We start from the raw sequence: 12,084 nt of genomic DNA on the forward strand, positions 1-12,084 counted from the left end.
CCCCAATTATCTTCAAATCTAAGGAATTTGACTTGGAATGCTGTCTAGTTTGAGTTTGCTTCTTCTGCTGTCACTCTCTAAATCTTTGTCGACTTGACGTTACAAAGAATGACCTAAGTCAACAAACAAAATTTGCGGCTCTATTTGACATCCTGCATACTTGTGTCAACATTATTATCTCGTCCTTCGCTGCTTTGTTTAATTYTCTGCAAGTGAGACAAACCATCATGCCTTTTCGTTTGCGCCAGACTGATATTGTACAGGTTAAGTTACGGAGCTATTTGTTGAGCGCAATCTAATTTTATCTATAGCTAAAACAAACCTTTGTTCCCTCACTTGTAGCCTCTCAGAACTGATCTCACTTGGGGATATTTCAGGGATTTAGCGCCGTTCCAAATTAGACAGCGGCGCTGGCATGTTGCATTCGTGTGTTGACCTTCTGTTGTTTCCCGGCACCTTTTACAGGTCGAGAGTCATTTGTTATTACGTGAGCTCTAACCCCATGTCAAGGAGTGTTTTGGCACCTGCAGCAAGTGATCTTTCATTGCCTGATTAGCTCAAGTTAGAAGACACAGCACGCCTTCGCTCTACGCTGGGAACACCCCCTCGAACACAGCGAGCGCACACTTCACCACTGAATGCACTCATGGATTCATTCACACTCGTTCCCTTTCTCACACACACGCAGCGGAGCCCACAGGGAAAAGCCCATCTCTCGTCACTGTGCTCATGTAGCCTAATTATCGGCCCGCTGACGAACAGTAATTGCCCATGCTGCCATGCCACCATGAGGTTTAACCAAAGTGACAAAGTCATTAGTCTCACACTTGAGGCCACCCATAAAGAGCTTTTCCTCTTTGTAACTCCCCCCACAGGCAAGCATTCCTTCATATTTTTTCCCAAAAAACTGTTCTTTAATATGATTTTTATTTTTATTTTTTCTGTTTCTGTTCACAGTTTGATGCTGACAACATGTACATGAACGACAGTAACCAAGAGTTTCGGTCGCCAAATCAGGTAAGACAGCTCATGTCTTTTCCTATAAACCTACCAGGCTGACATAAATGCTGGATCATTTTAAATTTATACATTTCCCTAACACAGCAGAGTTGGTAAGACATAGCCAATATGAACTGGAAAACTCAACTTTTGGATAAAATTTGTCAAAAAAAATATGTGTCATTTGTCAACAGATGCGGGTATCATTTGCCCAAAAGAATAGCCTCTCTTTGATTATTTTTTTAAAAGACCTGCCTTTTATGATTCTTTATGTCTAGGGTTTTTATTTATAGCTTTTTAGAAATAATTTTCAAACAAAAATCAGCATTTTTTGCAAAGTTGCAACATGTAACCAGTCAGGAAATCAGCCATGAAATAAGTATGATTCCTAAAAGACTCCTATGAGTTTGAACCTCTTCCACTAAGGAGAACACTTGAAGTCAAATTATTTCTTTATTCTCCTCAAAGCAGTTTTATTTTGATTTCAACCAAAGAGCTTTAATATTTGTAACATTAGTGGAATTAAACAAGTGGATGTGACAGTGTTGGTGACAAGTCAAAACAAAGACGCAGCGAAAGCAGCAGTAACATTTCACCACCCCAAGCTCATTAAAGTGCCAGTTCTCAAAACTCCCACAGTCAGTGGGTTAGACAGGAACAGTGCTGAGTGCTCCCAGCTGGTACATGAAACACATGGCTGGACATATGGCAGAATTTGGAGCTCAAAGATTTGTTGATCCGGCAGCCCGGCCTTCGTGTTCTGACAAAACATGATGAGGTGGAAGCTCCATGTCAATTAGCGCCTAGCCAAATAATTCAAAGAGGCATTGGACACAGCCAGAGGACCAATGACAGCAAGGCCTCTCTCACATATTCTCTAATGTAATCTACTTATTTTACACAAACTCATAGAACCCCATTCATTATGACAGAAAGTGACACATTCAATGCACTTTTTTARCACACAAAGTATCTCACTTTTTAATAAGTACTCAGTAATCCACTCCTGGATCATCATCGTAAACGCAACTGAATTTATGAGCCTAACATCCGTCTACTTATTATCTCTATCAGTTTCTTCCTTTCTGGCTCACTTGTGTCTATGTCCAGCGGTCACTGCATGAGTCAATCACAGGGCCACAAAGAAACAAAAAACATCTAGACTCTCACATGGGACTAATTTAGAGTTGCCAATTAACCCAACGTATATTTTTGGTCTGTGGGAGGAAACCGGAGCACACGGCAAAAACCCATGCACATGGAGAACATGCAAACTCCAATCAGAAAGACCGGGATTAGTTTCCGCAACCTTCTTACGGAGAGGCAACCATCCCTCCATATCTCTGAGTCCATCATTTAAATGAAAAATTTTGTTCTCATTACAACATTTTTTTTTTTGTTTCTTTTTGTGAAAATGTAGTTTAGGATCTATGTGTTGAGATTTTGTGGTAGCATCCTTAAAAATTAAGTTTACCACCTCATTGTAACAAGAATGTTGGTTGTAAACATTGAGGTGTAATTAAAAAAAATTGAAATAAGTGATCTACACTGGCACCAAAACTTAAAAAAGATTGCAACATTTGACAATAAGCATAACACTGACAGACAGTGCAGTTTGAAAAGGTTCCAGTACTTTTCCAGATATATTGATATACAATTCTGAAACGCAGCTATGCACCCCTTGAAAAAGAAGCCACTCGACAGATACCACTGAAAAGCACGTTGAAGCTTGAGTCATGCAATTGACCTACATTTGTCTGGTTATAGACTGTGTAGGTAAACAAAACTGGTGTAATCGGACAAGCATAGAATCTTGGAGAAGAGGTTTTGATGAAAATATAAGAGTAAATCTGCTGCTAAACACAAAACAAATCTGACCTAAAAGTTTTTCATTTGTCCATGCCCTACTTCAGGGATCACCACAGTAAATATGATATATGTGGCCCTGTGGGTGTTTAAAGTTGAATAAAGCTGGTATAGTATGGTATAGTATGGTATGGTATGGTATGGTATGGTATGGTTAAAAAAATTGTAGATTTTGTTTCCTATTTCTTGATTTACTTGTCTTGAGTGCCTTTAGTATATTTTTCTGTCTTTGTTTCACTTCTCATACAWTTTAATGCAGAACWCTTTGAAGAAATGTAGTCACGGAGCAGTAATTTTCAAAGACAGTGTGTCAACCTATGAATGGCCATGTTTATGGTARCAATGGCCAGTCTGGGTGTGTGATGATATCATAAAATGATAGTGGAGCAAAAATGCAGATGATATGTCAATGTTAAATTAAAAATAAAGTTATGAGACTGAATTTGTATGTCTTTAAAGCTTTCCCTTTTATATATAATTTAGCCTGATTTTAGTCTAGACAGTTATGGACAGTTTAACTATTGTTCAAACATCTTTTCTCAAAGACGTTCAATAGATCYAATTAGCATTTTTTTAGTTAAAAAGACATCTAAACTGTCCATAAATGACTGGGATGAATTAGGCTCAATTTGGACTAAATGTAAAACTTTTGTAGATGGATAAACTTTGTTATAGACATGAAATAAACATCTGCAGTTAGTTAAGACTAGCAGGGGGAAAATCTGTTTCGCATTCGACTTAAGCTTGAATCCCAGGCTTGTTTATGCTTCTACTGATTTTAACAGCCTCACTGTGTTCAGTGGTCAGCTGTCATATGCCTGTTGTATTCCAGTGTCTGAGTCTGGCCTGATCACATGTTGTGAGCGATTACTCCAATTGGCCATTGCGTTTGTCTTTTTAACCTTTACTCTGGTTCACTATAAATAAATTGTGTGAGAGATTGTGTATAATTAAATAGATATTTCCTGTTTTGTGGGCCAGTAGAAATGAGCTTGTGGGCCGGATTTTGCCCGGGCTCTGCCAGTTGACAATCTATTCTTTAGCCGAGGAGCAAATACCGCTGTGTGTGTGGTGCATTAAATGATTATGTGTTTTGTTTTGTTTTTTTTAAAGCTCAACAAACTATCATCAAAAAGCTCCTGCTTGCACCACTCCAAACAGTTTTACTTGAGCAACTCTCTACTTTGTTCTCAGTGTTTATATTTGTTTAACTAGACCAATAAAGTTATTTAATTACAGCACTAACTCTAAAACCATGCCTCTCAAACAAGCCTTTGAAGATGTAAAAAAAACTGCCAAAATGTCCTCACTTGACAAAAATCTGCTTACTCACATGATGTAAAAACTTAAATTGGGCCTTGCAGAGTTTCATGAACAAGAACACATGGATGTGCAGCTCACCACAAACTACCACCCTGCACTTGTGTACAAACACCATTTCATAAAAGCCTAATAACCACCTTCACATGAGCTCGTACATCTTGTAGCCACGATGTCGCCTTTTCTTTGATGTTTAGATTGAGAGGCTTTAATGAGAGGTCGAGTGGGAGCTTTAGCATCTTATTGTCAACTTACAGCACAAATTAGAATCTATAAAGTTCATCGTTTCTCACATTTTCTGGTCTGGCCTAATTATGTCACTGTTCATATGTGTGTGTGTGTGTGTGTGTGTGTGTGTGTGTGTGTGTGTGTGTGTGTGTGTTTGTGCTAATTGGGATAAATGTCCAGCTTTGTAGTTTCGCTGCCGCTGCGGTCATACGTCAATCACCAACACCCACTCTAGGTTTGCCGTGTTGTGTCAACAAATACCTTCTTAGTGGATAAAGCAATTTGGGCTTTTCAAAACATGTCAGCTGCAGTTGATGCTCTGTCAGTGCTGTCAAATAGAAGCTTACACATGAGTTCTGAAACGCCCTGTGAACACACGCTTTGGGTTTCTAGTCTTTTTACCAAAGTGTATTTAATTTAAAATTTAATAGCAGAATAGTGGCGAACAGATCTTTTAGTGTAGCCGTTTCTGTTTTGTTTTRTAAGTGTTATATGCAACAACTTAAAAGGCGGGCTGCGGTAGATTGGTGGTTGCGGTCGTGTAAACTTGAGTTTGCAGCTTTGAGTCCAGGTTCAGGAAGGGCATCGGGTGTAAAACAATTGCCAGGTTTTTTTTTTTTTTTGTGCGAATTTGCTCGCTGTGATGATGTAAAGACAGCATTTTTAATAGCTTTAGTTATTTTCAAACAGAAAAAAAATATCCTGTTGACTGAAAATATTGTGTCTTAGAGCCTCCAGAGATTTTAAGTTTTAATCATCGTGATCATAAGTTTGCATACATTAAGAATATATTAGCCTGGCCCTTTCCTTCCTATGCAGTTCGGCTGAATTCTAGTTTCCCTTCACTGCTGGGATTTCTCCCATAGACAAGGATTTCGCTGGCAGATTTTTAGCCGAACCAATCAGAGAACAGAACGTCGATTTTCTGCGCAGTGTCTGCTTGTAGTTTATTTTACCTTGGCCAATCAGAGAACAGAAGGCGGAGTTTTGAACGACGTCGATGTTCTACGCAGTGTCTGCTAGTTATTTTAGCATACGGCAGTGGAGGAAGTGAATGAAGCCAGTCCGTGTTGATAAGGCTTCCAAATTAAATTAAATTTGTCTGACAAAGCAGCAGCTCTCATTTACAGTCGTCTCGTTTGGCTCAGTATATTTCTCCTCTCAGTAGGGTTGTTTACAGCACACGCGATTTCTGGTTTGCTTCTTAGCTTAGCCTCCGTCACAGCGACACTTCAGCAGAGGCCACGCCTCCAGCAAGAATCGCTTCTCCATAGCAGCTAGTCCAGACCCTCGTACGAAGCAAAGTGAAGGACAATGGTCTGGTTTTTACCAGGCTAGGAATTTGTGTGAATTTCTGCAGTAATGATGCAAAAAAAATTAAGGAGTTTGCAATTTTCCTTTCTGACATCTTGATTTATTTATTTATTTTTGTTCTTTTCTCAGTTTTCTGTATGAACAGCCCTGTAGTAAGATGTTTATCCCACGGTTGTGAGAGCAGTGCTCACATTTAATGTACTGTTGCAACAGGTCAAGCATATTCTGAAAAAAGGGGGAGGCCTTATGCTATATTGCACGTTTTAACACGACGGTAAGATGCCGACCCGAGCCCTTACATGATGTGTGCCTGTGCAAACGGTACATGTAGTCAGAACAGAGACTCCTTTGTTTGCATGTCTGGGGTCTTCCACAGCAAATGCACTGAGGTAGCAGTCTGACACAGTGAGAAGATTGCATTACACATAACATCTCTGGGCTTTTAAAAAAGAGAAAACCGCTAATCAGTAACAGCTTTAAATACTGTATGCTTGGACGCACTCTGTCCATTTGAACAAGATGTTTTCAAGGCTTTAAATTCTGTATGGTTTCTGTAAAAATATATGCATGCAAACTGCCCATATGGAGCTTTTGAGTTTGACTAWATTAATGGTTTCCATTTGGTTCATCTGTTGAGGTTTCAGCACATAAGCAAAAGTGTGGGTTGTTTGTTTTATTTTTTTTATCTGTTAGCAAGCTATGTTTTTATCCGCCCACACGCAAACCTATAGTTTGTTGAAATAAAGATTATAAATTGCTTATTTCCTCATTGAGTGGAAATGTTTTTTTTTCTATTCAATCAGTTGCATTACAGAGTTTTAAATCACTCAAATTTCCTGACTGACTAGTATTTCCTTTGTGTATGTGTGTGTGTGTGTTCCCTTAATAACTGCAGTTCTGAACTGTGCTTGGTGACCACTCTTTCTTTGYTTGTAAAAACAATTTCAGATTTTAGATTAGAACACATATTTGGGATATCATCTGTAGCCAAAATAGTTATTTTCTTCAGCACATTTCTTCAAAAATGTCCTTATAAATCAGCTCAGACTTTAAATAATACCAAACCAAAATCATTTCCTTCAACCACGCCAACTCAGTTTCTAATTTAATATAATGAGCAATAAGTGTTCTCTTTTTGGGGATTCATATCAAGCTTGATCAGTTAGAGAGCTTATGCAGACTTTTTCCTTCTATACATATTTTTGGGTGTTTTGCCTGGCTTCTCCTCTTACTGTTGTTTATTCAGTCCACATGGATGCATCTTTACGTGATTACGTAAAAAAAAATGACATAATAAATGAAAACAAGCAGGAGAAGACATGGAGCTTAATCCTTTTGCTGCCCTTTGGCTCAAAATGACCCACGAGGCTTTCCTTACAACGAAGGCCTCATGGGTCATTTTTATCCAAAGGGCAGCAGAAAGGGAAAAGACAAGAATTTGAGAAATAGTTTGTATGGGACATCTGTTTCTGTCTGTGTTGTATTTGTTACACTGTACCTGAACATGTGAGGAAGGATAACTTTTGGGATTCGCAGCAAGTTTCAGGTTGTTTTTGCCACCATGTTTTCTGCCTCTGCTTTCGCACTAAGCCATGTGTCTTATATTGATTTGGTCAGCTGTAAACGAACTGTAGCAAATGGTTGGGTTCAGAATCTGAAACTAACTGATGYGCTTCCTGTGGTGTTTGCTTTTCTTTTTGTGTGTTTCAACCTGCTGTTCTGTCTGTTCGCTTGTGTGTTTTTTTAAACTCTGGCACTCTGATATCCCCTGACTTTTCTTTTTTTCACATGTATTACACCTGTGTTAACCCACCCAGAGCCTGACTCCCATACAACAGCCCCCATAGCTCAAAGCAGTTAAAGGAGACACAGTGTGTCTACTTTTCGTTATTTAAAACAATTCTATGAGGTCTTATGGGAATGTCTGTGACACAAATGCAATAGGATTACAGAATCAAGCATCTCACAGTTTCAACTTGCCTAATCTATCCTAAAAACAGGTGTATATTTTGGGTTAGGGTGTCATTCAATTTCTCCTCTAGAATATGGCAAAATACTGTGACATCTATTTACACAGACTAAGTAAATGTTCTTTAATAGAATACATTGACTCTCTCACATGCCAACATTTTACACAACAATATTTCGATATCTGCTATCATTCAAAGTATGTTAGGGATGACTCTCAGCTACTACCGCACCAAATTGTAGCTTAATATCTAAATACTGTATATGACTTCGTTATAGTCATTTTTGTGTTTGCCAAGGCTGATTAGCTGGGACAGCCATGKTGAATCAGACTGAATTCAAAAGTCAATCAGATGTAAATCTATATCCAAAGATAACTTTCATAGAGTTCATTCAATTATGTAAGGTGATTCATGAGATATTTTGCTAACAGATACATAGGATTAACTCCAACAGTTGATGGCAAGTTTTAAAAAAAAAAAAAGAACTTACAAGATCTGTGCTCAGAGTAAGTGTTGAGGATGACTCTCAACTACTGTCACACTGAATTTTAGTTTACTATTTGGTGTTTTTGAGATGATTTTTCTGTCAAAAAGGTACAAGTCATAGAATATGGAATATGATAAAAGAGTAGAAGTCTTCATCTAGACTTTTCCTTTAAATTTCATACATATGTTTTTTTTTCTCCAAGAAAAGTAGCTCACGTGTTGACATTTTGTTAACCAAAAATTAAATGTGACACAAATGTGTGGCCTGTGGGACCAACCTGCCCTCCCTCTGTTTATCCTATTTTTAACTTTTTTTTCTCTCTTCCCCTCTTTCTCTCTGAGTCAGAGACACCTCAATATAACCTGGCACTGAACACCCAATGTGGGCGATACTGATGCGAAAAGGCACCATTACTAAATAGTGAGTCACAGTGCACCATTATACCCTCACCAGCACTCTTCACTTCGTAACAACGGCCCTCCCAACCAAAGAAAATAAAAAAAATACCCTCTGTGAATTTATTCTCTATGTTTGTTGTATGTTATTCTTTCCCTGCAAAAAAAAAGGGACAAAGGAAAGAAAAATGAAAATTGTGGGTTTGAAAACGCCAACACACATCTCGCTCCTTCTTTGAGGCTCCACAGAGCCGTTGGCAAGGTCGTCAGAATGAAGAAGAGAAATATCTTGTACTCAGTGTATTTAAATATCTAGAAAGGGTATGGTCTCAACATCATAAAAAAATCTGGCTGAAATCTGGTTTTAGGTCTCAACCAGCGCTGGTTCATCAATGACTGAAAGCAGTGCTGGAAGACCATCAGAAGAACATTTGCATAGTATCCACACCAATGCTAGGAGAAACTGCACTTATAACCAGTGGTAGTTCTTTATTTAGGTCAGCCCGTGTCAGCCAATAAGCCCAATTATCACCGGTCTCTTAAGTACAACAAGCAGTGACCTCTACTCTGCCTTTTTTTTTTCACGGAGCGGAAATGAATGGATAGTATACAGAGAAAGGATTTTATAGAAATTACATAAACATACAGTTCAAATTGAAAGATATGAGCGTTGTTAGAGAGAAAATGTACGATTATGTAAGAAGTCAATGTTTCCCTTGTGCAAAGATTGTGCGCGGATTCATCCATTATCGTTTGATTTCAGAGGGTTTAAAAAATATCTACTGTTCGTTTTCTGTGGTTCTCCCCTGGTTCTTCCTCAAATACATGCCTCAAATACGAAAAAGCAAGACCCCACCCCCCACCCGGAAAAAAAAAACCCAGAACTGCAGCGTATAAGTAGCAAAAGTGCTCTCAATGATTCATACACTTTGAGAGAACATGAAACCTTGGCTCTATTTTGGTCTCTCTCCTTCTGTACATGCAGCACAATGGTACACAGGGATTTAGTTGGACTAAGTAGTTTGATATTTCTATTGGGCTTCTTTTTTTTGCATATATTTTCACTCTCACTTCCCCTCTCCTAGTGATCTTTCTCATCATGTGGAGACCAAGGTCATGGCTGATTGAAATATAATAGAAGTGCAGACATCTGGCCTAATACTGTGGGAAGTTAAATCTATTTTAATGGCCCCTGCCGCAGTGGATTCTCTCTGATGCACTCTTGCGCTTCACTGACAGTAAATCACAATGTTCTCTTATTGCCCTGACTGGAATGAGGGCATAGAGAAAGAACAATGAGGGATCCACATCATTTGTTTTCACCCCTCCCTTGCTTTTTCCTCCCCTCTCCGCCCCGCCTCCTCTCCCTTCTCCTCTCCGTTTGCGACTCATAAAGCAAAGGGGCTTAAAGAGAGTGACATCATGAAAATAAAAATAAAGGGGATTATGGGTAAGCTTTTGTGCCATATGTGATTACTGGGGCTTCCATGTCCCCCTGGGGGATATGAGTGACTCTGACACAACATATTTTTGCTTTATTTATACATTCCTCCCTAATGAGTAAGAATAGGAGATGTGTCTGAAGACCACAATCATACGCCCAGTCATCAAACCAGACACTGAAGAATTTTCTCCTTCTCTTTCTTCCAGAGTAAAGATCAAAGACACTTCTCACCCCTTATCTTGTGTCTATAACTGAGCTAAATTGAGCTGACATAAATGTGCAGCACGCACCCCCTTTTACAAACCTTTTCAAAACACTTCCTTTGCGGCCGCGTTTTTAGAGTTCACGTTCAATCTGGCGTGGGTCCACCCACATCTGCAATGGAGAGTCAGGTCCTTTTTACCCACCTAAATGAGATCCATTTTGATGTGACATTTGAGAGAATTACCAGTGCATGGGGGAGCAGCGAAGAGGTTAGCTCACTTCATTGCTATTGGTTGAAGCCCACCACAGTCTACCTGTCCTTTACTGACGGACGCTACCCGTGACCCTGAGTTACTATTGGATGAGCTGAAATGCCCCTCTTTCACACACACACACACACACATACACACACTCACCAACATACATTCACTTCACTTATTCTAGTTCTGTCTTTCTGTCAGCCAACCTGGGTCGTTCTGCTGTTTCATTCTCCTTCCATTGTACGAAACTGTCAGCCTTTCTTGATCCATCATCCAAATCGAGCTCCCTGTCATTTCAAAGCCAGGTCAGATAGCCTCCATGGAACCTGCGGCGCATCAATGTAATGGTCACTCGTTCAGCGCGCCTCAGCTCAGACACCCATTGATGATGGGTTTGATGTCTGCCCTTTTCTCTGCTCTGCTGCTTTCATCTCTGAAGGTGAAATCGGAAATTCTCCACGAGATGTTTAAAAGATTTACCGTTGCCACCCGTCTATCCAAAACACATAGAGTGAACTAAAAACCTTTATGTATGCATGGCCAGCTGTTGTTTGTTGACCAAATCAAGCTGCTCTGTCAGGTTATTTTTTTCTTTTTTGAAAGAAACATATGGTTGGATGACTTTCCGTAGGACACTCTAAACTCATTCTGTTGTTTGATATGACAAGAAAGTTGAAGCAACTAAAACAAATTTCTTCACAACTCAAAACTTTTATGCTTAAACAGTTTGATGGTTTAGTTTACAACATATTCATTCTCCTCCTAACTAAGCATCATTGCTCCCAGATGAGTCTTCCACTAAACATCTTCCCAGATCATTCTGTGCATAAAACTTCAAGCTAATAATGTTTTTTTTTTCACTGATGGTAACCTAATTACTTAGCTTGACAAAACGGTGCCAAATTTAGTTGTGCACACTTTTTATTAGAGCACTGGTGCCGTTGTTGGGCCGGCAAACTGGGAGCTTCGTTTATCAGTCTGGCTGATGTTTCAGTCGGAAAAAGAAGCTAATACGCCAATTAATCATCTGGACGTACCTGGTTCACTTTCTACACTTGAGGCTACGTCTGCAGAGCCTCAAAAATTCAATACATCAAATGAAAATTACAACCTGAAGCAGGTAGTTCCTGTAAGGTGTCTGTGTTAATGTGTAAAACTTCAGGGCTGTCCTCACTAAGAACAATAATGATTAAAAATAAACTGTTCCAGTTCAAATGATGGAATCCACACTACAACTTAAAGGGATCCATGATTAGTTGTAACATTAGACTTTATTTGATAAACATTTATTTTAACTTTGAAATAAAGACTGTAAAAATACTGTAGGCTGTTTAGTTTTTATAATTGTTAAACTAAATTTTCTAAAATATATTACATTGAGCCATTTTATTTAACACAAAGCATTCTGGGTAAATGATGACGTGGATAGGTCCTCGGTGTGAGGCTGCTAGCGAGCTATATCCACCCTGAAGGTTAATTTTGGAAAATATTTGACGATTAGCTTTTAAATGAAACCAGAGAGCGTTGACAGAGAGGAGAAGGTAGAAATGACTCAGCCTGTAACTGAAAATATGGATGGAGGACAACAGAGCTGCTT

At 39.0% G+C, this 12,084-nt stretch overlaps 1 protein-coding gene and 1 long non-coding RNA gene across 2 annotated transcripts in view; one reads left to right on the forward strand and one right to left on the reverse strand.

Moving 5' to 3' along the window:
- The window catches only part of LOC106524164 (uncharacterized), a 122,988-nt gene that overhangs the window by 75,927 nt on the left and 34,977 nt on the right, over positions 1-12,084 (reverse strand). The window lies entirely within an intron of this gene.
- Positions 1-12,084, forward strand: part of LOC106524163 (thymocyte selection-associated high mobility group box protein TOX) — a gene marked incomplete at its 5' end in the record, with an annotated part of 59,856 nt that overhangs the window by 10,551 nt on the left and 37,221 nt on the right. Inside the window, 1 exon segment of the mRNA XM_014017856.1 lies at positions 958-1,017. Within this exon segment, the coding sequence (XP_013873310.1) occupies positions 958-1,017 (60 nt within the window).

The sequence above is a fragment of the Austrofundulus limnaeus genome, unplaced genomic scaffold (assembly GCF_001266775.1).
Source record: "Austrofundulus limnaeus strain Quisiro unplaced genomic scaffold, Austrofundulus_limnaeus-1.0 Scaffold178, whole genome shotgun sequence".
Classification (NCBI taxonomy): Eukaryota; Metazoa; Chordata; class Actinopteri; order Cyprinodontiformes; family Rivulidae; genus Austrofundulus; species Austrofundulus limnaeus.